This window comes from Arvicanthis niloticus, chromosome 23, assembly GCF_011762505.2.
Source record: "Arvicanthis niloticus isolate mArvNil1 chromosome 23, mArvNil1.pat.X, whole genome shotgun sequence".
Taxonomy (NCBI): domain Eukaryota; kingdom Metazoa; phylum Chordata; class Mammalia; order Rodentia; family Muridae; genus Arvicanthis; species Arvicanthis niloticus.
The window spans coordinates 29990554-30016551 of record NC_133430.1 but is presented as its reverse complement, the minus strand read 5'-3'; the positions used below and the strand labels follow the sequence as shown (position 1 = coordinate 30016551).

General features: G+C 48.6%; 1 protein-coding gene across 2 annotated transcripts in view; it reads left to right on the top strand.

Annotated features, from left to right (window-relative positions):
• The window catches only part of Esrrb (estrogen related receptor beta), a 156779-nt gene that overhangs the window by 54762 nt on the left and 76019 nt on the right, over positions 1-25998 (top strand). Inside the window, exon 1 of one of the 2 annotated variants that reach the window (XM_076921594.1) lies at positions 4490-4811. The exons of the other annotated variant lie outside the window; for it this stretch is intronic. Coding sequence (XP_076777709.1) covers positions 4762-4811 — 50 coding nt within the window. The 5' untranslated portion in view covers positions 4490-4761. Of the gene's footprint in view, positions 1-4489; positions 4812-25998 lie in introns of those variants that run through there. 2 annotated transcript variants of the gene reach the window in all.

Sequence of the window (25998 nt, the reverse complement as noted above, 5' to 3'; positions counted from 1 at the left end):
TTTCTAGGCAAGGATGTTTTGTGCTCAAATTGATGCCAGAGTCACAAGAAATTGGATGATAAATTAATATGTGACACAGACAAAAATAAGGTCAAGTTTCTTTGTTATAAGAAAAAAAAACCCAGAATGCACTGTAATGGAAAATACTTAATTAAATCATTCATCCAGTCAATAGCTCGTTGTTCAATGCCGCTTAGCTACCAGGTACTGTCAAGGCACAGCTTTCCTTCTTGTTCTTCCTCCTCTCCCTCACTCCTCTGTCTCTTCTCTATTTGTGTCCTGCAATACTTCCTTTCCTCCCCCAGAACTTTGTCAACAATGCTATTATAGCCATGATGCCCTCTGATTGTCCTGGTGATAGGGAGGAAGGAAGGAAAATCTTTGTTTCTGTTTTCTGGTCTTTAGTTCTCCCTACTGGCTTCTGTTGTCTTCTGCACAGGGCCTACAGGAAGAACCAATCTGTATGCTGAGCACAAAGCTTTAATATACTATTATATACTGTGTTGGGAGCATGAGATCTTTGGGGTGTAATGAGGGGGCAGGTAACAGAGTTTTGGAATATCTGGACACTCTTCTTTGGTGTGGATTTCAGATAGGAGTATTAAGCAAGAACCCTAGCATTTATCCACTCAAGATCCCCCCTTCCTAGTTTTTGGTGTTGTGGTAACAGTGGTAATAGAACACAAGCTTTCTAGCCCCAATAATGGCCCATTAGAGCTTCGGGAAAAGCCATCATGTTTCTGTAGCATTTATCTGTCAGCAGGAGACTATTACAGAGCACAAACTCACATTGTATTAGTGTTATCAGTTCCTTATGATCCTTGGCACAAGTGCCAGCCAATGGGCTGGCAGTCTGCTGGCCCCCTCTGAATGATATAACTCCATACCCAGATTCAAGCATATGAGAAAGCGGCAGGTCTGCAGAAGTGTGTGGCTGGAGACATTCCTCCAGCCTGGAGCCCATGGCATACAGTCTTCAGAGATGTTCAGGCTAAGGTCTTGGTTAGGCCTGCCTTAGTCACTGTGGACGGTCAATGGATGCCCTCCCAGGATCCACCCTCTCCAGTCCTCACCATGGGCTGGAGCAGAGTTGGGTTTGGCTTATGATCCAAACAATTTCATGGAATCAGCCTTCTCTTCCTGGACTGGTGGTAAGAAGCATGTGTACATCTTGGGTGTTTCCCCACAGCCTTGTTTGCTCCTGCATTCTTGACTTCAGGAGATGTGGGAATTGTTAAGGGAAGGCAGACCTAAACTGCAAGCCCTAACATCCACTGGACTTAGTGACCAGAAGGTAGATTTCCTAAAACTGCCTGGTGGGTCTTATTTAAGGATGATGCCATCAAGTCCTTTGGGTGATGGGTGCCAAACTGGGTCCACCAGTTCCATTGAGTTTTTGTGGCTTGAGAGATACAAACAACTTCCTCTAGCACTTGGTCCTAGAGCATGTGGGAAGAGGAAATTATGGAACTTGCCAGAGATTTCTTAACTAGTCTTATTTGTGGAAAATAGAAGACTGGTTTGAAAAGGCTGTCCCAAGGGATGGAGGGTAAAATAAAGACTGGGCTCTGAAGAAACAAAGGTGTGCTTTGCACCAAACTAGAGACAAGAGCTGTTTTGCTTGGAGTGGTTGCCAAGGTGGCAAAAGACCCAGATGCAGACATGGCAACAGTAAGCACGGAGGCCAGCTATGATGGGACCAACAGAGGATGGGCCCGTGTTGAGCTGTGTTTGATTGAATTCATGGACTACTTGGAGCTTTCTGTCCAAAGAGAAGGATGGGATTTTGGAGCATAGTAGGCTGTGTTGAATGGCTGTGTTTGTAGACAGTGTATTAGGGCAGGAGAACAGGTCATGAAATTGCCCCTCACCAACTAGCAATCCCCTTTTGCCCTCCAAGAAGTCCATCATGATGTAAGCATGAGGTGGACACAGATGCCCAGACCCCAGTGTATCTATGTGCAGAATATTCTCACTGGCTGGTGCTACACCGACCTCACAACTTCTGAAAAAAACTCGTGCTCAGGGAAAGAGGAGGCAGGAAAAGGAGCAAGACCCATCTGCAAACATTAAGAAGTGGTTTTCAGCAGAAATCCAGACCCCTCTGGCATGCTTTGCCAGTATTTGTTGTGTGACCTGGAAAGGACATTTCAGCACACAGGGAAGTGTATGACTCTCTCTCTCTCTCTCTCTCCATTTGTCAAACCTGATGAGAGTTCTAAAGTCAGGTGCTTCTCGGCTCAGGATGGGGTTACATCCCCATCAACCGATTGTGAATGGAAGCAATTGTAGGCTGAAAAGGCATTGAACATATCCATCGTAGTGAACCTCCTGGCTAAACTACACAGTGCACTGTGGACCCCCCATGTTTGGGGGCTGAGTAGGGGCTGTAGCTGTCACTGCCTGGCACATAGAGGCGGAATGGTACACATCTATATGCTGGGAAAGGGATTTCCTCCCCCGCCCCCAAGAGATCTTACTGTGTAAAGTTTGTCCATGAACTGCTCTTCAGAAGGCATTGCTGGGTGCAAGATGCTGGAATTCTCCAGTGAACAACACCAACACACACACACACACACACACACACACACACACACACACACACAGTCGATCCTCTCAGGAGACTTCCAATCTATCGAGGAGAAGTGGTACCTCTCACATCAATACAGTTGTGGTTGCTAACTGTGTTAAGCAACTTGAAACAATGTGACTGGCTGAAGATTTGGGTGAGTTTTCTGGGAGGGAGAGAGGGGTCTTCTAGATGGCAGCTATAATGATGGGCTGTGGAGGGGGGTGGGGTACAGAGACACCTACCGTATCCTGCCATGTGTCCATGGCCATACAGGCCAAAGAGCAGGCTTCATTCCTCACTGCAACAGTATGAATTAACTGCGTATTTTTAAAGCACTGTCAAGTCCTGTGTGTGCTTGGGAAAATAATTCAGAGAAGCCTGTCTGTGAGGCCTTCACAAGAGATGGGAGTCATGTAGAAACCAAGTCAAGGACAATACCTCTGCATCACTTCGTCCCTAATAAAATACAGATTGGGTTTTGTGCATTTGCTTGTTTTATTTTGTTTTAATGATGCAGGTCTGCTGGGGGTCTGTTGATAGAGCAAACATTCCTGTCCATCTCTTGATACGAGGCCTCAGGACCACCCCAAACTTCCTTCCACTTCAGCACGTGTGAACAGTGTCAGCTGCCATCCCCAGCCTTGACTAGTGCATTTATCCAAGTCAAACATCGCCTCTGAAGCCAGTGCCTACTCCCTAAGTCCCTCCACAGTGGTAACCCCTCCTGAGGCTTTCAGCACCCACCCTACCAGCATTATTCCCCAAACACACAGCACTGCCTACAGGTACCCTCAGCTTAGACATTATTTTTTTTTTTTGATAAAATTATGTCATCCCCCCCAACACTGTTCATTGTCTTTTGTAGAGAATAAGGCAATACTGTCTCCTGAGGGCTTTTCCTCCCCCTTTTAAATAATTTTGTATCCACACCAGCACACATAATCAAATTGATTATTATCCTTGTGGCAGGCACATCCCCAAGGTGAAAAGCCCCACAGGAAGAGTTGAGACTTGACTTATGGTTCATTTTGGTACAGTGGCAGCCCATAATGTTCTGGTTCATAGAGGGAGAGGCAGACAGGGATGCAGGTGCGTCCATAGCTGGGAATTCAGGTGTGCATTTGAAAGTGTCAACTAGTGCCTCAGAGAACCTGTGGCAGGTAAGCCCCGAGGTTTAAAAGCACAATTGTGTTTTCCCAAGCAGACAGGGATTTATGCCTGGAGCCTGGGGCTCGAGTGCACTGTTGAGATTTGCCAATGGGTAAAGCCTGACTTTTGTAGTCTAGAGGCATTTATTTTATGGGCACACACCCTGCGTGGGGCCACATGCCAGCGGTTCAGAGCAGACTGGCCCAGGTGACAGGGGCAGGGAAGGGAATCTGTCTTTCTCCTCTGGCTGGCTGCACCTCACCTGCTGGCCTGACCCTTTGCGCACTAAAGGCGACGTTAGAGCCTGCAAATTTCTAAGCCACTGGTGGCTTCTCCATGGTGGTGATGGTGCGGAATGTGACTCGTTTTTAATTTGGAGAACAAATCCATTCCAAGAGACTTGGGGGGGGGGGGGTGCCAAGCCAGTCTGTTCACAGCGCTGTGTACCGGTGGGGGGGGGGGGGAAGGGCGGTGCGCATGTTAGCACCCTCCCTTCCAACAGTCCCACCAAGCAGTTTGACTTTCCCCTCTGCTTTTCAGCTGCAAAAGCAAGACAGCAAGCTTTAGGACTCTAAAATTCAGCCTTCCTACTCCGCAGGAGGTGGAGACCTTGCTTGCCCGCGGGAGTGTCCTATTCCATTGAAGTCTCTTGGGCTGGCCCCCCTTCCCCCACCCCAGCTCGATTCTGTCACTTTAAGTCCAGCCCCTGAGAGATAGCCAATAGGAGCCAAATCATACATCAGTCTCCCAGCCTTAAAGCTACAGTAGGGTTAGTGGGCTCCAAGTGTCGGGCGTCCCAGCCTCCTCCACGGCTTCGCGTCCCCTCTGCCCGTTCGCTGAGCGCGCGGATGAGTGGGAGCGCGGAGCTGCGCGCGGCTCTCTGCCTCCGGCTCCCCCGCCGCGGCCGCGTCCTCCCACTCCGCCTTCTCGCGCTCACGGTGCCCGGCCGGGACTCGCACCTCGCCTGTGCCCTTCACTCGTCTTCCGCGTGATTTCCCCGCCGCCTTTCTCCTCCAACTGGGAATGCTAAAACGGGACTGATGGACGTGTCCGAACTCTGCATCCCGGACCCCCTCGGCTACCACAACCAGTAGGTGCCTTACTTTCCCGTCTGTGAGTGTCTGTCTGTCTGTCTGTCTGTCTGTCGGTTCTTCTGCCCATCCAAGTGTCTCTATCCTGGATGTCGCAGTTCCTCTTCTACACATTCCTGAAGTAGCAGGGACCCAGGAGGGGCACTCCGGACGTAGGAGGGGGCAAACCGCACACTTGCCTGGGTTTCTTAAACCCTCCTCTTAACTTTTCCCGCACCCGCTTTCATGAGCCCTTACTTTTAGACAACAGTGGCGCTTTCTCGCTCACTCTGAATTTGCTCTACGGTGACAAATCTCTCCATTTCCGTGACGGGCAGGCGGAAGCCCAGAACAGGTGCGGGAACGTGACCGCAAGGGTGTTCTGTCCCGTCCTAGGAATCCTCCCCACGGGCGCTTTGGTTTCCATCCTGAGTACCCAAAATGATTTCAGCCAGGGGTAGAAAAATCAGGTGTGCTGGGTCCGGTGAGCGGAACTGCAGGCGACCAATGTGGTGCGGGCGCTGGGGTCCCAGTGGGACACGCTCGGTGTGGCGGTCCCCAGGAACCCCTGGGGCGCGGCGGGACCCGGAGCGCTGCGCTCCGCACGTCCTGCTTGGGGACCCGTGTCCCGCCGGGAGTCGGGTGGCCCATTCCGTGCTGCGGAGGTGAAGTCGGTTGGACGTTCGGGGCAGTATATCGGGTGCTGTTTCCCTGCCGCCGGCTGAGCAGCGCCAGAACGTGGGTTAAGCGAGCGACAAGGGTGCCTGAGGCTGCGGCGACCGGACACGACTCTCCGTGGCTCCGAGGTCTTGGGACAGTTTTCCGAGCGTACTGAATGGGAAGGGGAGAACTAACCTCAAGTCTCAATTATCACAGTTCCACACGGGCCACCCGCGCTCTCGAAAGTGGCCGTGCCACCTGCTCAAGGACCTGCCGAGGTCTCTCTTCTGGCGCTCCGCCTCCCACCGCGCTTCGGTGGGACTCGGAGCGTTCGTACCGGTTGTGCCGCCCTGGAAATGCTCCTCCACAGGCTTAATAATTAAGATAAAAAAAGAATCTAATGAAAACTCTAGATTCTCACGGGCAGCTTTCCTAAGTAACTTTGTGTTTTTCTTTCCTCCACCCCCAAGGCCCCTATTTTTTTCCTGAAACTTACAGAGCCAAGTTTTCTTCCCTACCACAGTCCTTTCCTTTCCACATCACACATCCTTTCCTCGCACCATCCCGCCAAAGAACTTGGGAGACAGCCTTAAGATAAAGGCTGTGTGTGGACCGCCTCTGGTTAGGTGAAGTTTCGAACCCTCCACCTCGCCTCCGAGACTACTTCCACATGCCCGGGCCAGCACGAAGAGGCAACTTAACAGCGCCGCTGCTGTGTTTTGTTAATAGCCGGCTATTCTGCCCCCCACCTTCACCCCGGAAACAGTGACCCTTTCGCTTCTTAGTTTCGGGATTTTCCCCCTGGCAAACAGTCCTTTTTAGATACCAGCAGAATTTAAACAGAGGTTCAGAAAAAGATGCTGAGGGGGAGGAAAGCGGTCCTTAATTATAATGGATTCTGATTCCCATCAGCTTGAAAAGTGGCTTTTCAATTCTCTTTCAAGGTTATGCTGCTCCTGGGGCTGCCGGGTGAGAGTAGGGGGTCTTAGCTTTCAGGCTCCTCCCCAAGGGAGTATGAGAGACTTGGGAACCCCTGAGGAAGAATAGGTTGGGGGTGTGGATCGTAATGCTTGTCGGACATTTCCTCACATAAAATTACCAAGTACGTCAAATATTGGATATTTAAATTATTTAGGCTCCCTTTCTCCGGAGGTGACTTCTTCCCTTGAGCCTGAAATATCTCTGTGTTTGTCCCTAGCTCAAGTCATCATCGATCAATATGAGAATGTGTGTGTGGAGGGGCTGGAATGTATGCATTGGCAGTGTGGAGCAGACCCCCAGAAGGCCTGATTTTAGTTTAGGGAGAAGTGCGGATTAAGACGAGACTCTCAGGGAGGCAACAAACAGGACGATGGGGCCAAGGTCTTAAAGGTGTAAAGTGAAAACCATTTATAAAGTAAGCCTGGCAGTGGTGTGGATTCTCTCCCCTTTCTGGATTCTTTCTTTCTTTCTTTCCTTCTTTTTTTTTTTTTTCTTCTTCTTCAAAATAATAATAACAATAGCAAAAGCTTCTCCATCCATAAGCCATACCAAAAGCCAAAAGTATGCCTGCTTTTTTTTTTTTTTTTTTAAACCCAGGACCTTGCCAGCTGCAGCTCCAAGGTATAAGCAGTAGTCATTTGCAGGTGTTGGTCAAAGCTATGGTTTGCATTTGCAGTGGTACAGAGGTGCCTGGGGTATGAATCTGAGCATGCATGAGGACAGAGGCCGGTATGTGGAGGAGGCAGACAGCCTTAGAGCTTCCCCTAGCAAAGTAACAAAACAGGGGTTTGCTGCACACTCTGGTTTGTTAGAAGGATGGTAGCATACATGCATTTATTACAGGCTGATGTTTTTCAGAGAACCCGTGATGGGGTGCTGTGAGGGAGAGAGTACCATGTGCTCTGTATATATGTTTTTTTTTAAACACCCCCCCCCCGTGTAGATTCATTGACATTCCCAGATTTTAGAAAGCTCAAGGGCACAGGGCTCTCCTGTCCCCTCCTAACACAGAGAACATTTGTCACATTCTCTGTGTCATCTGCACCACCCCAAGTGAGAAAGGAACACACACGTGTGTGCACCTTCCTACCTTGCCCTTCCTTTTCATTTTCCCATAGTTCATCCCGGAGGTGACTCTCTCATGCTTCCTAATCAGTATTGCATGTACACGTATGACCTGCCACAGGCAGGCTGACGTCCTCTCCTGCGAGTTGTCTGTGTATGAACGACTGGATGAGGCACTGGCTGGAGACCGGAGGCACAAAACCCCTATGTGTGTGTCTGGGGGTGATGTGTGTGTGTCTTGGGGGGGGGGGGGTGGAGTTGCCACCTTCTGAGGAGGAGGACCACTCCACCTCACTGTTGCTAAGGAAACAAAGAACAAACTGTCCCGAAGGTAAAATATGTGGGTTCACACGTAGGAAAAATGCCACATGGTAATTCAAAATCAGTGACCTGGAGAAAAACAAAGGGGGGAATTAATTTTTAATGGTACATTCAAAAATAAATCAGAGTGGAGGCATTAGTCGTGGTTTTCCAGGGGAGGGGCTCCAGAAAAAAAAAAAACCTTTATGTGTCTGCCACTCCTCTAGAGGTGCAGATAGGTGGTAGAGGATGGTGGTATAGCTAACCTAGCTAACCAGAGTTTTTCAGCCCACGGCAATAAATAGAAAAACATTAGGTCAGTGTCACAGGGCCCTAGTCAGGACTGAGGCCGTCCGTCCGTCCGGGTCGGTGAAAGCGCTAATCTCCTTGGAAATTTCCTCTTGGGGCGGATTATTTTTTACCAATTCCTCTCATCTTAGAAACTGTCTTCTATTCTGCCAATTATTATTGTGTGTGTGTGTGTGTGTGTGTGTGTGTGTGTATGAAAAAAAAAAAAAGATGTTCTTTTATTAGAGTATGCATGAGAGAAACAACTTGATCCCCCAAACAGGAACCTTTTCATTCTATTGATTTGGAGTGATCAATAAATATCCCATTTAGTCGAGAAAAGGGACAGAGGAGACTTTCGGGACAGCAGTGTATGGTAGAGGGGGTGGGAAGCTACTGCTAGTGACTTGATGTCACCCTCAGCCTTCTCAGAGTGGCCTGTCCTCAGCCGAGCTCCCACAACTCCGTGCTTTGGGCTTCTTGTTCCTGTAACGACATTTTGTCAGATGGCTTTTGAGGAGAGCCTAAAGTCATTGAAAAGTTTCTCTTCTTCCTTGGTCCTCTGCAAAATGTCTGCTTCTCTGGAGCAGAGGTCTCTATCCTTTCCAGGCTGTGGTAGTACCTGAGAGGGTAGCTGGGGAAGGCTTGGGAACAGGCAGGCTGCAGAAGGAGAGTGTCTGGCCAACAGTACATAGACCAGAGAGAGACGGGGTGCTATTAGCCTGGCTCCCTAGAACTTAGTTGTAAGAACTTGTCATCTCAAGATGATTAAGCCACGGTTTAAATTTTAAAGGAACAAATGGTAGATCCTTAGGCCGTGACCCACCTTTTCAAATAAAGCCAGACTTGTACCCTGAACTGCCTGACTCTGATGCCCTCCTTCACCTGCTAGCTCTCCTGAGGTCTGCCCATCTCTCTCATCAGGAGACCCTCAAAATGCCCCTCCCGCATAAATAGAGAGTGCAGGATCTGCAGATTGCTCCCTGGAAACCATAGGGTAGAGTGGAGGAGGATGGGCTGCAGCCAAAGCAGTCAGTCAGCTTGGAAGCATCCTGAACATTCTGCTGTGTGCCCTTGAGACTCCTGCTGCTTCCAGCTCTGAAGGGGAGGAAAAAAAAGTGTGTGTGTGTGTGTGTGTGTGTGTGTGTGTGTATGTGTGTGTGTGTGTGATACATCTGTGACCCCTGACAGAACTTTCTTCTTTAAGCCTGCCTGCTGAGTTTCCCATCTCTGTCCAAGACACTCATACATCTGTGGAATGCTTGCAGAGAAGATCATTCCTCAGAGGTAGGGCCCACAGGCTTCAGCTGGCCCTAGTGTCTCCTGGTGGAACCAGAGTGGCCTGGGGCCGGGTTACATCTGGTTGCCCCATTGGCCCAATGTGGTCTGGTCCCTGTGCAGGGAGGCTGTGGTGCTTATAATTGCAAATGTAATTAGCAGACCAGCCATGGGGGACTGGGATACTCAACTTCTCTGCACATCTCAGTGACCCCTGTGATAGCTAGCCCGACAGATTAACCCTCAAAAGACCAGCCTGCCTCTTGCCACCAGTGGGGCCCACTGCTCTTCCACTGACCGAAGCAGAGCTGTAATGAGACCCCTTCCTCTGGAGAGGCTCTGCAGACAATGAGTAGGAGTGATTGGTACTTGGAGATTTTTCTTTCCTTGGACACTGGGTTAGTGACCCTCAATTCTTGTCTGCTGGGGCATTTCCTTCCCCCATTTTCCTGGTCACACTGGGATGCTGTGATAGGAGTCTTTGGTTGCATGCTGGTTGGTCCTGTGACCCTGGGAGTCACAGTATTGGGGAAAGCAAAGCTCTGAAAAGAGCTCCTGATGACTTCAGCCCGGAGCACTTGGGGCTCAGGGGCAGGGGCTTGTATTCACCCATCTCATCAGCTTGCAGGAAGTGATTGCTTCCCCTCAGCAGAGCATGAGCTCTTCATGTGTACTCCGCAAGGCAGCCCAGCTCTTGGCTGTTCTGCTCGGAGACTTGTAGAGAGCTGGTCATTGAGTTCATCATCCAAAACTAAACACCAAACATCATACAAACGCAGACACATACAGCAACCTCATCTTCCCCCTCCCAAGGGCCTCTCTCTCTCTCTCTTTTTTTTTTTTTTTTTTTTTTTTTTGCCTTTCTGCCTCAGTCAGGATTAATATTAGAGAGGATCTTAAGGAGATTTTAACTCACCAGTACTGGGGTAAAGAAGTGTCAAGCCTTTTTGTGATCCCATCAGGAGCTGCATCCAGCCCTGGGTCACTATGCTCTGGATAGCTGTGTGTGCTGGTGTGTACAAGCGTGCACTGTGGCCATTGCCCCCTTTAAAAGGAATGACAGTGAAAAAAAAAAAAAAAAAAAAAAAAAAAAAAACCTGCTGCCTGCCTGACCCTTGCCTGAGCTGAGATCAGGTCTGGCGACTTTCCAGTAAAAACTCTCACCTTGAAGTTGATTCAGAATATGGAAGGGATCACAGAGGGACCCACTGGCTGGTGTTCCTGTTTTCTCAAAGGCTTCTTTTCTGTCTTTACCCTGGGCTGGACTGGGGCTGACTCTGGAGAGAGAGTGAAGGCAGACATGCCCCTCTAACAGATGGCCATTCTGAGGAACACTTGAGTTCCTCAACATGTCCTCTCCTCTCCCTGTGACAGACATGTCACCAAAAACTGAAGTTTAAAGGCTCAGATGGTTTCTTAAATGGAGGAAAATAAATTGTAGTTCATCTGTCCTTTCTACATGGGATCTCATAAGATAAGGCAGAGGGGAATGGTCAGCTGAACATCTTAAAATTAGGATTGTCTCAGTGTAAATTAAAATTATGTATATCTACAGTTTTTCTGGAGGCGAGTATATGTGTATGAGAGTGTGTGACAACTCTTCATTTTGTTGTGTTTTAAAACTTGTATACATTTTGATCTTAAAGTATAAATGTTCCTTTTTCGTTCTTTAAGACCCCCAAATTGTCTATTCCATACGGTACTTAGCTTTGTCCAGGGTGGAGTCTTTTCTATTCCCAGCTGTCATTCAGCATTTCCGGGATGAAGCCATTTCTGGGAACGGGTTTCTAGAATATGTTATTTTATTCTTCAATATCATCTTATTCGTTGGTCAAAGGGGGAGTTGCACAAACTCTGACCAGGTTTTGTTTTTTATTATCTGACTTCAAAGGAGATCAATTTTTTGTTTAATGGTCTAGCGTGGTCCTCTCTGGACCATTACAGAAACAGCTAGCTGGCAGCTGATCACCGACATTTTACTAAAACAGCATTTAAAACAGAGCGAAGATGACACACGGAAGTCACACCACTGCCATCCCAAAGCTTTGGATCTGAAATATAGTGTTTTTTATGTGTGGCTCTTTAATTTTCAACTGCTCAAATTAACTGGAGCTCATGTATTAGTTTTTAAAATCATCGATTCTTTTGCTAATTCATTTTGAGTATCTGGTCTGAGAATTTTTTTTTTACCTGACAGTGTAGATACCTGAAGCTGGGCACGGTAGTGCATGTCTGCAATCCCAACACTTTGTGATGACAGGAGAATCAGGGGTTCAAGGTCATCCTCAGCTACAGATAGAGTTGGAGGCTAGCCTGGGCTATAGGAGAGCTATATGAAACAAGAAAGAGTACGATCTATGTTGAAAGGAGAAAAACTGAGAGAGAAAAGGAAAGACCTGGAAAGGTGGTTTTGAACATCGCCAGCTTCTCCCTGTGCTCTTGGGTCTAGAAGGAAGGAGAACAAGGTCATACCGTCCTAAGGACACATTCTGGGGGAGAGATGGGGTGAACGGGGATGTCCTAGGCAACCTTTTTCTTGTGCCTTACAACTTAGCCTCGTCTCTGTGTTCATTCATCATCCCTCGCCGTTTCCATCCCAACCCCGTACAGCACGTCCTCAGCCAATATCCTGTTTCCATTTCACATTTTGGAGGGAGAGAGACTGTAGGTATGTGGGCCTAACTGTGCACACATTTCTCAGTGCAAGCAAGAGCGGGTTTGAGCTGTCCTGGGGTGGAGCCGGTAAAGTCTGATATAGAGTATCATCGGCCATTCCACTTTGATTCATCCATCTGTCTCTTCATCCACTGCCACCCACCTGCTCATCTGTTTTGGTAAAAAACATCAAGAACATGGAAGAAACACCCAGTCTTCATATTTCATTCAAGCCTACTGTGTCTGTTACCTGGGAAACCAGTGAGAGTATGAATGGAGGTAGCAGGAAACGGGAAAACTCTTCGGAGTCAGTTTTCAAATCTTCCCCTGTCTCACTGCCTGGTCCTGGGTGCCCTTGTTTGGGATTCTGGTGAAGCAGGGTAAGCAAGCTTGTATGCCCTCATGCTTCTGCTTTCCTGATCCATCTGCAGAGAACATCGTTAGTAATAAACCTTCGGTATGCATGAAACAATATTTAGCGGTCTCCTTTCAGCCTGACTCTTTGTCAGCCATCTCCTGGGTCTGTTGAAGACGCCGTCTACCCAAACAGTCAAGCTAACAAACACTGTCAGAAAGAACACCACTTTTCACAGAAATAATAGCAAGAAGGTGGTGGTTGTGATGATTATAAGAACAGTAATAGGAGCTTTCACCTGGCCCTTCCCCAGAGTGCCACGCAATTCACATGATCCGTGTTCTCACAGTATCTGGTTAACGGTGGCCACATTTTGCCTCAGAGCATAAATATGTTTGTGGGAATGTAGAATATGCAAAGGCCTCAGGCTTCGATATTTGAATTCATCCAGGAGCAAAACCAGCCCAGTGTCTGGATATGAGCAGGCAGGTGGCAGAGAATCTGGTTGGTATTAGCCACATGCACCCAATTCTAGAGAAATGCAGAAGAGAGATGTCTCTCCTTAAGGATGCCAACTTGGTGACCCTACTACATATATAGTATGTATGTAGTACATACAGCAGCCTTTGTGTGGTTCCACCTCTCCTATTGCCCTCGGGTAGTTCTTCTGGCTACATTATTAGATCTTTGCAGGTTAGGCACCTTTGAAGGACAAGGGGGTGGTGCTTTGACATAGAGCATCTTTGAGAGTGGCATGAAGTGAGCGAAGTCGGTGGTCACCTTACTGGCCATTCCATTTCTGCCAGACTCTTGTCCCAGCTTTCAGGGTAGGCACTTCTCTAAGAGCCTGTGAGTTAACTCCTGCTTCCGACAATGCCACAGTTGTGTTCTCTTCCGTTTGCTTTTGTCTGTGCTTGTCTGTGTGCACTTTGGAACATAAGACACAGCTCTGCCTCCCCTAATAGGCCAGGGGCCCTGATGTCTGCATTCTTTTGAACAACTCAGTATCATTATTACTCAGCTTCTTAACCCCCGCTTCCCCCCCCCCCCCAAAGAAAATAACGCCGAAGCTTTGGATTGTGAGATGATTAGTAAGCGATTTAGCAAACAAACCAGTCACCTCTGGAAACGCAAGCCGGGGTAGCTGTACAGTTCAGATTCAAATCTGATTTTCATTCGGTCAGTGAGAAATTCGATAGCTGCCAATTCCCTTGTTGGACTCAGAGGATTTGTTTGTTTTGTTTTTAGTAACAAATAATAACCAATCGGTTTTTGTTAAACTTAAGAATGATTAGGAGAAAGAATTTTTTTTTAATTTTTAAATGTTTATTATTTTCTTCCAGAGACCATTTGGAATCTGTGTGTCATTGTCACTGGGAGTTCAGGGATGGCCTGAGCATGCCTGCTTGCCTTTGTACCAAATGAGTTAGTTGTTCATCATAGAGAGTCGTAACATTATCTTCAGCAAGTGCAAGGCCAACTTACTATTGGCTGTCGGGGCGTCCCTCTGTGTGTGCCACATCCTGTACTGATTCCAGAGGCACTTGTTTAAAATGAAGACATTTTCCTATATAACCAGCACACACCCAAACAGCCACGATTATGGCATTGCTTGTTTATTGATGACGCAGAAGCTTTCTGGTTTCTTTCCTCTCTTCCCTAAGACGTAACTAACTGGAAATGTGCATGTCTTTGGAAGACCCATGGAAATAAGATTCATGGGGTTTTGTAGGGTTGCGCGTGTTTGTTTTTATTTGTCTGCTTTGAGACAGAGTCTCACTAGTGAGCCTGCTATGTAGACAGTCTGTCCTCCAACTCAAGGAAATCCACCTGCCTCTGCCTTCAGAGTGCTAAAACTAAAGGCATGTATTACCACACCCAGATTCATAGATTTTTTTTTTTGCAGAAACTTTACTCTCTCTTTCCATAGATAATATCTACCTCTCTTTAAGTTACTGTGGTGATCAAACCAAGTCATTGACAAGCGCCAGGCACTTAGCAGGCATGCAGTAGGCGTGCCACAAATGTTTTGTGTTGATGAAAGTGGGGTGGCTGGACTAGACTTAGCTTAATATGATCACTGTGGCTTGGAATTCTGTATGAGTAACATAGGGGATTAGAGAAGGGATTAGCAGGGGTGGGGGGTGATGCATAGGAAATTTTCCTCTGAATGAGTGTGTATATTCTCAGCCTCCTGAGCAGAGTAATTGGTGAAACAGAGAATAGCACACAGTTAGGTGTAATTTTGGCTTGGATAATTTGGTTTAGTTCAGATAAACAATGAAGTGTTTAGTGTAAATCTCATGCAATATTTGCTAATTCTTAAATTTGTCTAATTAAGTAATGTCATTATTGTTGGCAAAACACCAAAGAACAGTTATATGTTTAGGGTTTGGGGAAAGAGCAGCAAGGTTGGGGGAGGGGTTTCTTTTTTCTTTCTTTCTTTCTTTCTTTCTTTTATTTTTTACAATTGTCTTTTTCTTTTCAACTTTATTTGTTGAATTTATTTTTGGTGTTTTCTGACAGAGTCTCACGTAGCCCAGGTTGGACCGGAACTCACTGTATAGCCAGTGATGGCCTTGAACTCCTCATCTTCCTGCCTCCATCTCCCAAGTGCTTGGATTACAGGCATGCAGTATTGCACGCCCCTCAAATTATTTCTAATTACAATTTTATTCATTTATTTGGTGTTCCGTATGTATGCGTGTATGGGCACATGTGTGCCAAGTGTGTCTCCGAGGATCAAACTCTGGTCGTGGGTTTGGCAACAGGTGCCCTTACCCACTGAGCCATCTTTCTGGCCCCTCAAAGTATTAAGTGACCATCTTCCGCATCTTGCCAATATAAACTGGTTAGATTGGTCATAGCCTCAGAGGTTAGTGGCTAGAAGTGAATTCGGCTCTCCCAATGTGTCAATGGAATCGCGATTGTGTAAATATGTCCTTGGGACACAGCTGTTGGGTTTTGCTTTAAAGAGAAGCAGAGGAAAACCTCTTTTGCGGACCCGTATTTGCTTGGTTTTCCGCCCTCCACCCCACCCTCAGACAGGTTGGACAACTACTACAAGAACCCAACACTCAAGTAATGAGAAGGGACCGTTGCTCTACCTAAATGCCCAAGAAAGATACTATCCCGTCTTCCTATGGAGAACACGGATAAGATGCTGTGGAAAATGCGCTCGCATCAGTGTCATATTGGAAGCAGAGGGGACTAGGGATCGAATCTGAACAGGGTCATCTGGGAGGGGATGCAGATAAACTAGGACCCGCTGGTAGCAGAATACCAGTGAACCCAGCTGCTACTCCACAAGCATCCCAGAGCTAGTTAAGTACCATTGTTTTACCTAAGGTCTCCTCTCTGCCTGGATACCGAGAATAAAAGGGCTCTAGAGCCCCCTACAGGCCCTCTCCGACTCTGCAACCCATCGGCACCAGCCCTACAGCTGGGCCTTTCTAGAGCAGAAAAGAGAGGCGCACGGACGCCTCAGAAGCCAGGATCACGGCTCAGCCCTAGTTTCTGTTCTCCTTCTGAGCCTTGGTGCAGGTTCCGTAGCGTGGCAGCTGCCTCCAGCTGTGGAGTGCCTTACCCTAGCGCGAGCGTGAGCGCACGCATGCACACACGCACCAGCAGGACAGGACACACTCACTGCCTCTGCGGCTTGCCTGACCTTCAGGCAGCCTGGCAAGTGTTCCAGCCCCACTTATTCTGAGGAATGCCCTCTGGCTGCTGAATATGCAGAAGCATCGCAGCCAGGTGCAGAGCCGTGGGATGATCTTAATAATAATAGTAGCAATCACAACTGACCTTTATTGGGTGCTTACTATGTGACACATGTTCCCAAAGGATATTTTACATATTAACTCACCGCCTCCTCACGACAGCCCTGGGAATCTCATTTCACAGCTAGATAAACGGAGGCATGGGAATAGGAAGTCACTATTTCAACCCTTGCCTGATTGCCCTTTCTCAAGCATCGTAAGGGCATTCCGAATAGAATCCTCTCTTGTGACCTGCATTTCTCCCTCCCCCGGCCTCCCATCATCATCTCTGCCTCACTCTTTCTCCATCAGCACCAAGTCTGTGTGTGATGCTGGAACCTACCTAGAATCCCATTTGTGCCTTCAGCAGTGCATAATCCCAGTGCAGCAACCCCGCCATCCGTGTGCCTTCCCTCGCTTCGCCCACTAACCCAGGGATCCCCAGCAAGACACTGAGAGCACCTTCAGTTCTTTTCCCTCACTTCCATGTCTAATGCCCACCGACACCTGAAAACTTATCCAAACACAGACTTGAGATCTATCCCTCCCAGAAGGCCTTTCCCCATCCCTGAGAGCTTCTATGGATCCTGTGAAACCCCGCCCAAGTGCCCCCCCTCTCTGTGAAGCCATCTCTTACACCCCCTAGAAGGCTAGGTCTCTCTCCTTGAAGCTGCCCGATGGCCCTGGGTCACCATCCTGGCATAGAGCAAGTGCTTACTAATTACTGTGTGATAGAGAGGTTAGAATCAAGGAAAGCGGAGTCTTGGGGACACAAAAGGGAGACGAGAGCCCTGTAGATAGTGATGACCAGGACTCTGCAGCCACACCTGTGGCTCAGGCTGAGCTCGGAGCTGCCTAGCCTGAGGGCAGGGAGTTGGGAGTATGCACACTCTTCTGAGAAGCAGCTAGTGGTGTGGGTGGGAGGAAACCTAGCTCCAGATGCCTAGGCTCCAGGAGAGTCCACTGTTCATTTTGAAGTTTTGTTTTTAGAGCGAATCGTTAAACAGCATCACTATTGAGCATGAAGTAATATAGATGTATAATTCAACACATCATGGTAAAGCCAAAGACCATAATGCAAGAAGCTTGGCGTTTCCTGAGGCCGTGGGACATTTTGCTTGCGATGTCTGAAGCAGGTAGCCATTTTTTGAGCTTGTCAAAGTGCATACTGTACTGTACATGGCAACTTGTGACCCATTCCTCTCAGCTCCTCAGAGCTGTCACACTGATAGCTTGAAAGAGGACACCACAGAAACTCGAAAATACTCTAAATTAGTCGTTGCCTCCTCTGACTCCTGCATGTGTTCAGTATCGGCCACCAACACACTCTTCTGGCTCCCTTGTGTCATGCTCTGTGACACTGGATAAATGACTTGACCTCTCTGTGCCTCAGATTCCTTATCTGCAGTGAGCCTTCTTGTGGTTGCTGGCACAACTAAAACGTGGTAAACATCAGGAGCTCAAGCAGAGACTGGTACACAGCAAGTGCTCAATAAGTGTTGACTCATCATACTTATGCTTCTCACTGTCCTGAATGCGTCCAAATCCCACCACCACGGGAGACTTCCCAGATAGAGAAATGTGCACTGTATGTCTGGATTCTAAGGTTCATTGCTTTTCCCTCCGGCTCCCCTGCCCATGTCGTTGGACCTGAGTAGCTCAGAGCAGGAAGCAGAAAATACCGAGTGTCCCAGAGGAACAGCCCTGTGGACTAGAGGATTGCGCCCCAGGGCCTATGAGGCTTTGAGGTCAGGGCTGCAACAGACCGGGGAGCGGGTGAGGAGGCACAGATTAGGTCGGGGCAGAGTGGGGCTAGTGTCAAGCATAGCCAACTTGCATGAGCAGGGAAGACTCCTGTTCTCTCGGTAAATGTGAGACACAGAAGCTGTGCCGCAGCAGACAAGGGACTCTCCCAGTACCGGGAACAGAAGACCCATCCCAGACTATCTCAAGGGAGCATGCGCATTGAATGTCCCGGGCTGCACCGTATTGCCTGTGCTGTTGTTTCTTGGGATATCAAGTGAGAAGTTGAAAGACCAAGTCGCTCCGTGTGCTGCAGCCACTCAGGCAACAGAGGCCGAGTGGGCAAGGGTGCTCTGATTCCTAGTCACTCGGCTCAGCTCTGGCCCTAAAGGGCTGTTTGCTCTGAAGTTATCTGAAGTTGCTAAGTCACACCCAAACAGGCCCTACCCAAGCCCAGCCCAGCCCACTTCCAGACCACTTCCAATAGTAAGCTAACTGGGAGCCTATGGAGTTCCAGTAACGGTTACAGCTGCCTCTGCACAGGCCTGAAGATGCATCTCGCTGATTGTTGTGGTCCGGGTTTTTTGTTTTGTTTTGTTTTTTTGGTTTTTCGAGACAGGGTTTCTCTGTGTAGCCCTTGCTGTCCTGGAACTCACTCTGTAGACCAGGCTGGCCTCGAACTCAGATATCCGCCTGCCTCTGACTCCCAAGTGCCGGGATTAAAGGCGTGCGCCACCGCTGCCCGGCCCGTTTTGGTTTTTAATTCTAGACTCATAGCCCCTGGAAGTGCTCGTGTCTAGAATGGGCAGCCTTGCAAACTCTATCTCGACTTGCCACTTCTCATAGGATTCTGGTCTTAACCCCCGAGCAACTCTGGGGCCTGCCTGGGTCTAAATTATCTATGAAATCAAAACACATGGCTGGGATTGGAGGGGCCTCCAATACATACGATACATTTGAGAATGTTTTGTTTGGCTGGGCTGCTCTTGGTCTACCATATAGGCTGCTCACTGACCACGAAGGCCTGGTGAGAAACAATGCTTGTTTTTCCTCAGACATAAAACAGATAGCAGAGAGAAGAGGGGAGTGTCTGAGAACTGGGGGTGTAGAGAGGCTGAGGAACCTGAGCCTATTCTTTCAATGAGAGCAACCCCACCACTAAGTCACCCTGGCTTGTTCATACTCCTGAGAATTCAATGCTCAGGGATAAGAACCATGCTGGCACCCTGAGTTGAGCATCCCCTGGCTGGCAGGGGGGAAAAAAGAATGTTCTGGAGCAATACCGGGATCCTTAGGCTTTGAGGTCTTAGTGAGCAGATTTGAGAGTGTTCAGGCCCTCTGAGAGGACATCGGAGGGGAGGGAACCATTGTGAGCAGTAGAATTTGCTCTTAGGTTTTGACTCAGTGACTCTAAGTGGGAAACCTCGCCCGGCTTTACAGAGTACAGAGGAGGAAGGGCCTGCCCAGGTGACCCAGGGATCTACTGGAATCAGGTCCAAAGCAAAGCCATTTCCTGCAATAACTCTGAAGCCCACATGCTTGGAAAACACCATGTCTGTCACACCTCGTGGTGGTCCAGCACAGACCTGTCCTCACGTGCTTCCTCCTGCATGTGGACAGACTGCTTAGAAAGGTGTTATGGAACATCTGAGAAGGCCTGGGGCTGTTCAGAAGTTTTGTGCATTCGGAAGGAAGGAGGAAGAGGAGAACAAGGAGACTGCCTGTCATACATACCAAATGTGGCCTGTGTTAGTGCCATTGGAGGCCTCTGTGAAGACACATGGGCACTGTTTTATGACATAGACACACTACCCAAGCCATCTTTATTATTTATCTCTAGTAACTAAAATATTAGCCAGGTATGGTATCTTATGCCTTCAATCCCAGCATTCAGGAGGCAGATGCAGGCAGACCTCTGAGTTCAAAGCCAGCCTGCTTTGCAACCAGAGCTACACAGGGAAACCCTATCTGGAAAACAACAAAAACAAACAAACAAACAAGAAATGAAAAAAAAAGAAGAAGAAGAAACAAAATATATTAACACATTCCAAGCAGTTCTATCAAACAGGGTCCTCTGGAAGCAGGAGACAGGTCTTTGATGAGTAGCTGTGGGGGACTGAATCTCCAGAGCCTTCCCGTGTCCCAGACACCAGAAAGACTTGGACACCTTAGCAAGCCCTGGCACCTGACCAGGCAAGAGAGAATACTTCAGATTCTGTACCTCCGCTCGCCTAGTCCTAGCCGCAAGGATGAGCCTGAGATTGTGCCTGTGACAGGTGGGCCTTCTTCCAGAGAGAAGGGGAAGCAGGGGATCCTACTTGTCAGCCATGCAGGGAACTCAGAGGATCCAGGGTGAATCTTCAGAACAGAAGAGCCCACATGTGTGGCCACCGGCAGCAAGCACCGGGAATCCTACTTATCTTTGTCATCATCGCTAGAGAGGAACCTTGCAAAAAAAGATCGGGGGGAGTGGGGGCAGGGTGGTGTGGATGGCAAGGACAGAAAGATTGTGAGATAGGAAAAGACCAGAACGGGAACAAATGTGGCTGTATTCTCCGGCTGCCTCACCATGGCCTTCGGTGCCTGGTGCAGAGACTGATGCTGTCCTACTATGCTCCTGAGGACTACTGTCAGGCTGCATCCCAGCTATCGTAGCCATGCCCAAGTTCACACCCTAACTTGGCCATCCTCATTCAGAGGTGGCCTCTGGGACTCTGTGTCCAAGATCTCTGGCTGAAAAGGAAGGTTGTAGAACAAGAGGTAGGGAGGGGATTGGTGATCCCAGCAGAGGGAGATATCCTCATGGGAATGTGGGGATTGAATGAAAAAACAGGTGACCTAGGGTTGTCATTGTCATCATCATCGTCATCATCATTATTTTTAAAAGCAATGAAGTAATATAAACAGTAAAAATCAAAGATCTTTAAGCTCTAAAATGCCAGATATGAGCTTTGGAAAGTTCTGGAAGGAGACACACAATACTGCCATTTTGAAGGACATGTAGGGAATGGGTTTAGGAGTCCTAATATTGAGATTTTTTTTTTTTTGCTTTTCTCTTTCCTATGAGCACACATAAGTCTTCTTCAGTAAGAGCAATGATTTATGTTAATGAAGCAAGGTACATAAAAGCCAGAAGGCAGACATCTTTCTCTTGAAAGAAAAGCAAAGTCACAAAGAACCCTGTCCCAACATGGAGCCTGAGCTCTGGGGCCTGTAGAAGCCCTGCCTGTCCTTGCTCTACTGTTCTCTCTCTCTCTGCCACCGAGTTGGTCCCTCTGCTTGCTGCCATGACGAAGTCTATTGGGGGGCAGGGTGCTGAATCAAAGGCTCAGGTCTTGGGGTGGGGTGTTGACAGTGGATGGATACAGTGACCCTCTCTGCCTGCTTGGTGAGAGCGGGCCTCCCTGCCAGGCTCTTGCTACGCTGCATGCTTCACACAACCTGGCCGGGCCATGGGAGCTGGCAAGGGACAGCAGATCACCTGCCTCAAATGCTATTAATCTTGTGTCTCTGCGGGTCCTTGTCGTCCTATGCCAGCCTGCCTGGCACCAACTGTGGTGGAGAAGGACATGAATGGGGCCCTGGGCTTCTCTCCATGGTAGGCCAGGACCCTGGAAAATACCATCTGCCTCTTTTGAGTCTTCTGACACGGATTCCCCGGGTCAGGATACATCAAGGAGAGCCCTGCCTGGTGAAATCTCATTATCCCCTTGGCAAGACTTAGCATTCAAGGTCATGGCTTTATAGACACCCTTGGAGTCTCCTGTGGTCCTCCCCACACCCTACCAAGGAGACTTCCAGACTTACAGCATCTAGCTGACCACCTTGCACACTGAGTGGCAGAGATTCTAATTTCCTGGGGGTTTTTTGTTTGTTTGTTTTGTTTTTGTTTTTGTTTTTGTTTTTTGAGACAGGGTTTCTCTGTGTAGCCCTGGCTGTCCTGGAACTCACTCTGTAGACCAGGCTGGCCTCGAACTCAGAAATCCACCTGCCTCTCTGCCTCCCAAGTGCTGGGATTAAAGGCGTGTTTTGCCACCACTGCCCGGCGAGATTCTAATTTTCTACTCTGGCTTTCTGTGCCTAATTCATCCTTCCCCCACAGATTGACCAAGTGCAGACCACAAGCCATCTGGGTACCAGATAGATGGAGTCTGACCCCGGCCATGAATATCTCAGCAGTAGCTTTACACTAAGAAAGCCAAAGTTAGGTAGGGGGCCAGAGAGATGGCTCAGCGGTTAAAAGCATCAGCTGCTCCTCCAGAGGACCTGGGTTCAAGTCTCAGAACCCACATGGCAGCTCACTATTGTCTGTAATCCATCGATGGCAACCTCGTACAGACATATGTGCCGACAAAACCACCAATGCACATCAAATAAAATAAATGCACATTTAAAAAAAAAAAAAAAGGCAAAGCCAGCTGCATGGTAACGATGCGTTTCTGTCATCCTAGCACACAGAATCCAAGCACTTGGGAGGTGGAGGCAAGAGATCAGAAGTTCAAAGTCTTCCTCTGCTATATATCAAGTTGCAGGACAGCCTGAGCTACAAAAGACCTTGTCTCAAAGGAGAAATAAATGAGTGAACAGCTCTTGCTTATGCCCTCTGCCCTGTAGAGTAACCTCTTCATTTGGGTCGATGGGCACTGTTGAGTGGGGTCCTTTGAGCCCCTGGCACCATCTCATCATTTTACCCCTGATCTTTGAAATGTGGACAGTACCTCCTCGGCCAGCCTGTGGCCATTGGAAATTGGCTCTGTATCGGGGTGGAGAGGTGGGGGGGTTGAAGGGAAGGGGAGTCAGCACAGGTGTGGTTTACTCTGTCCCAGGCACACTGCAGCATGCTTTCCTGCTTTCTGACTTGACTCTCTCTGTTGTGCACATAAGTTTTCCATTTCGAAGAGGGGAGGGGGAGGGTTGGGAGATGGCCCCAAAGGCACAGAGCTGGTTTCTATCACAAGATTGTGGCTGGAGAGATGTCTCTGTGGTTAAGAATGTTTGCTGTTCTTCCAGAGAATCTGAGCTCTGCTCCAGACATTAGTGTATGGCAGTTTACAACTGCCTGCTAAACTCCAGCTTCAAGGGATCTAATGCCCTCAGGAGTTCCTTCCTCCCATCCTGTGGGTCCCAGAGATGGAGCCCAGATCATCAGGTTTGGTAGCGAGAGCTTTCTCTAACTGAGCCATCTCAACTGCCCGCCTCTCTTTTATTAGACAGGGCTTTGTTGTATCCCAGGCTCCCCTAAGTACATCATATAGCCCAGGATGACTTTTGACCTCTGGTCCCTGTGCCTCCACCTCCCAAGTGCTGGGATTACTGGCATGTGCCACCAAACCCAGTTTACAGGGAACAGGCCCACGCGTTGTGCTTCATGCATGTCAGGTGAGCACACTGCTGTCCGAGTGGCAGCTTACCGTATCCTTTTGTTGACATTTTGCCCTGCTAGAGTTCAGAGGTCATCCAGAGAGTGGGAGGTCTCTATTTTGCTGCTCACGGACTGGACTTGTCACCTTTTCCTAGCAGGGTCTAGAGAGTGACAGCCTTAGACATCACTTTCACATCGGTTGCTGTGGGTGCCAGATAAATTACACACGGGGAGGTGGGGGGGTGGGGGGGGTGGGGGGGGTGGGGGGTGGGGGCCTTGCAACAACCCCGTGAGACAGAAGCTCCTCTGTTCCTTGTTTCAAGATGTTGCAACTTCAGCCTGGAGAAGTTCTTTGACTGGCCTATGGTGGCTCAGCACATTAGAGCTGAGGGTGCTCATTACAGCACAGGGCGAGACTCAATCTTGGGTGCGCTTTACTAGGGCCTGCTTCACTAGGTGTTCCTGTGTTCTGTACAGCCCTCTGGCCCCCGTTCACCTCTTTCCAGGCATGCCTAAAGCACAAATGGCATTGCTGTGGAAGGGACTAGTCTCCATGGTGGTGTTTAAAGGTATGGAATGGAACAGTTTGTGGGTGGATGGGTTGATCCTTCTGTTGCTTTTGCTTTTGAAAGGGAGTCTTGCTATGTAGCCCAGGCTGGTCCTGAACCCCAGGCAGTTCTCCTGCTATCACCTGCCAAGGGTTACAATTAGGCATGTACTATTATTGCATCTTCAATGGTTGTTTGGGGTGAAACCTTTGTTTAAACAGACGACTGGCTTTGGGTAATGTAAAGATAGCTGTCTGTGATGGGGTACAAGGCCTTTCTAGGAGCTTTGGGCTCTTAGAAAGGTCTTCATTCTGAACCTTGTAGACTCACCTGGAGAGTGGGTCTACAGATATCTTGCTGGGCCATCAGCTGGGCCTACCAGCTCATAGGAGAACCAAGGAGACAGAGCACACTGTGGGTAAGGTGTGCTTAGATCAGGACTCCAACAGCCTCTTCCTCCCTCTCCCTCCTCCCTGTTTCTCACACTCACTGCAAGCATTACTGTGAGCATTGCTCAAACTAATGGTAAATTCTTTCCTGGGGGTGGGGGTGGGGGTGGGGTGGGGTTAAAGTGACCAATGTCATTTAGAAGACACGCTGGGGAATAAGGTAGGTGACAAAGCTTAGCAAAGCGGTTTCGATGACAAAGAGAGGCTGTGACTCTTTCTCAGAAGATCTGACCCTCAAAGGCAGTTCCCAAAAGTAGCGTCAAGAGTATGACCAAAGGCAGCATGGCTGGGAACGGAGATGTCCAAGGTGACCATTCTGAAGGGGACTGCACTCTCCAGATATATAAATATCACTGGTCACAATGGGTCTCCTGACTCCACAGTCACAGCGGATGCCCCAAACCAGCTGTCACCTGCTTCACATTGTAAACTTGGTGGGAGTTCATGTAAGTCTCCAAGGGAACAATTACTTCATGAGTAGCTGTGGCAGCCACTGGTCAGGTTCCATCCAGTTCTATGCAGAATAAGCGATGGCCCAGCAAGATATCTGTAACTTTCTCATCGCACCTGCAAATTGCCCGACAGAACCCATGCTGGTTTGGCCTGGAGGACCAAATGAGCCAGAGCTTACAGAGCTCTGAAGGCTGAGAGAAGGATGCAAGGCACACAGGCTTTTCTGCTCCGGGGCCATCCTCTGCCCTTGAGAATCAGCCGGGCAGTGAGACCCCACGTGGGCAGCTCACCCCCTTTTTCTTGTGCTACCATCAGATGGCATTATCCTTCTGGAAAACCTTCTAGAAAAGTCATTTGGAGAGGTAGATACCTAGGAGTTTTGAATAGAAATGTAACAAACCTGGAGATGCCCTCAAAGGCAGGCCTGCAGACTTGAGAACAGAAATTGAAGGTTGAAGGCAAAGAATTTTCCAGAACTCACTTCAGCCGAGATGACCATAGTTCCAGTTTCATTCTTTTGACATGATAAAGTGCTGACCAAAAACAGCCTGTGAGGAAGGAATTATTTGGCTTATACTTTCGGGTCTCATCACTAAGGGAATTCAGGGTAGGAACTCAAGACAGGAGCCTAGAGGCAGGAATCATGGAGGGAAGCTGCTTGCTGGCCTCTTCCTGGATCTTTTACATGCTTACGCTAAGACAACTTTCCCTCCCTCCCTCCCTTCCTTCCTTCCTTCCTTCCTTCCTTCCTTCCTTCCTTCTCTTCTTCCTTCTTCCCTCCCTCCCTCCCTCCCTCCCTCCCTTCCTTTTTGTTTTGTTTCTCAAACAGAGTTTCTCTGTGTAGTCCTAACTGTCCTGGAACTCACTCTGCAGACCAGGGTGGCCTCAAACTCAGAGATCCACTTGTCTCTGCCTCCCAAGCACTAGGAAGATAACTTTCTTATTACAACCAAAGATCACCTGCTCTGTTAGGTATGGTATCACCCTCAGTAGTCTGGGCCCTCTGGCATCAATTAATAATCAAGACAGTTCCTCAGAGACATGCCAACAGGCCAATCTGATGTGGGCAAGTCCTCATCTGAGGCTTTGCTCTCTGCTCTAGACTATGTCAAGTTGGTGATTAAAGCTAAGTAGGCTTCCTTGTTTGGGCAGGTAAATGACTTCTACTTTTCATGAAGGATGGCTGTGTGGGCACCTTTTCACCTTTAATGTTGTTACTTGACACAGTGTCATCACTGTATTGGGGCAAAGTTGGTTGACAGTGGACGGGATGGGTTATGCCCTTGAGATTAAAAGATGGGGGATCCCCTCA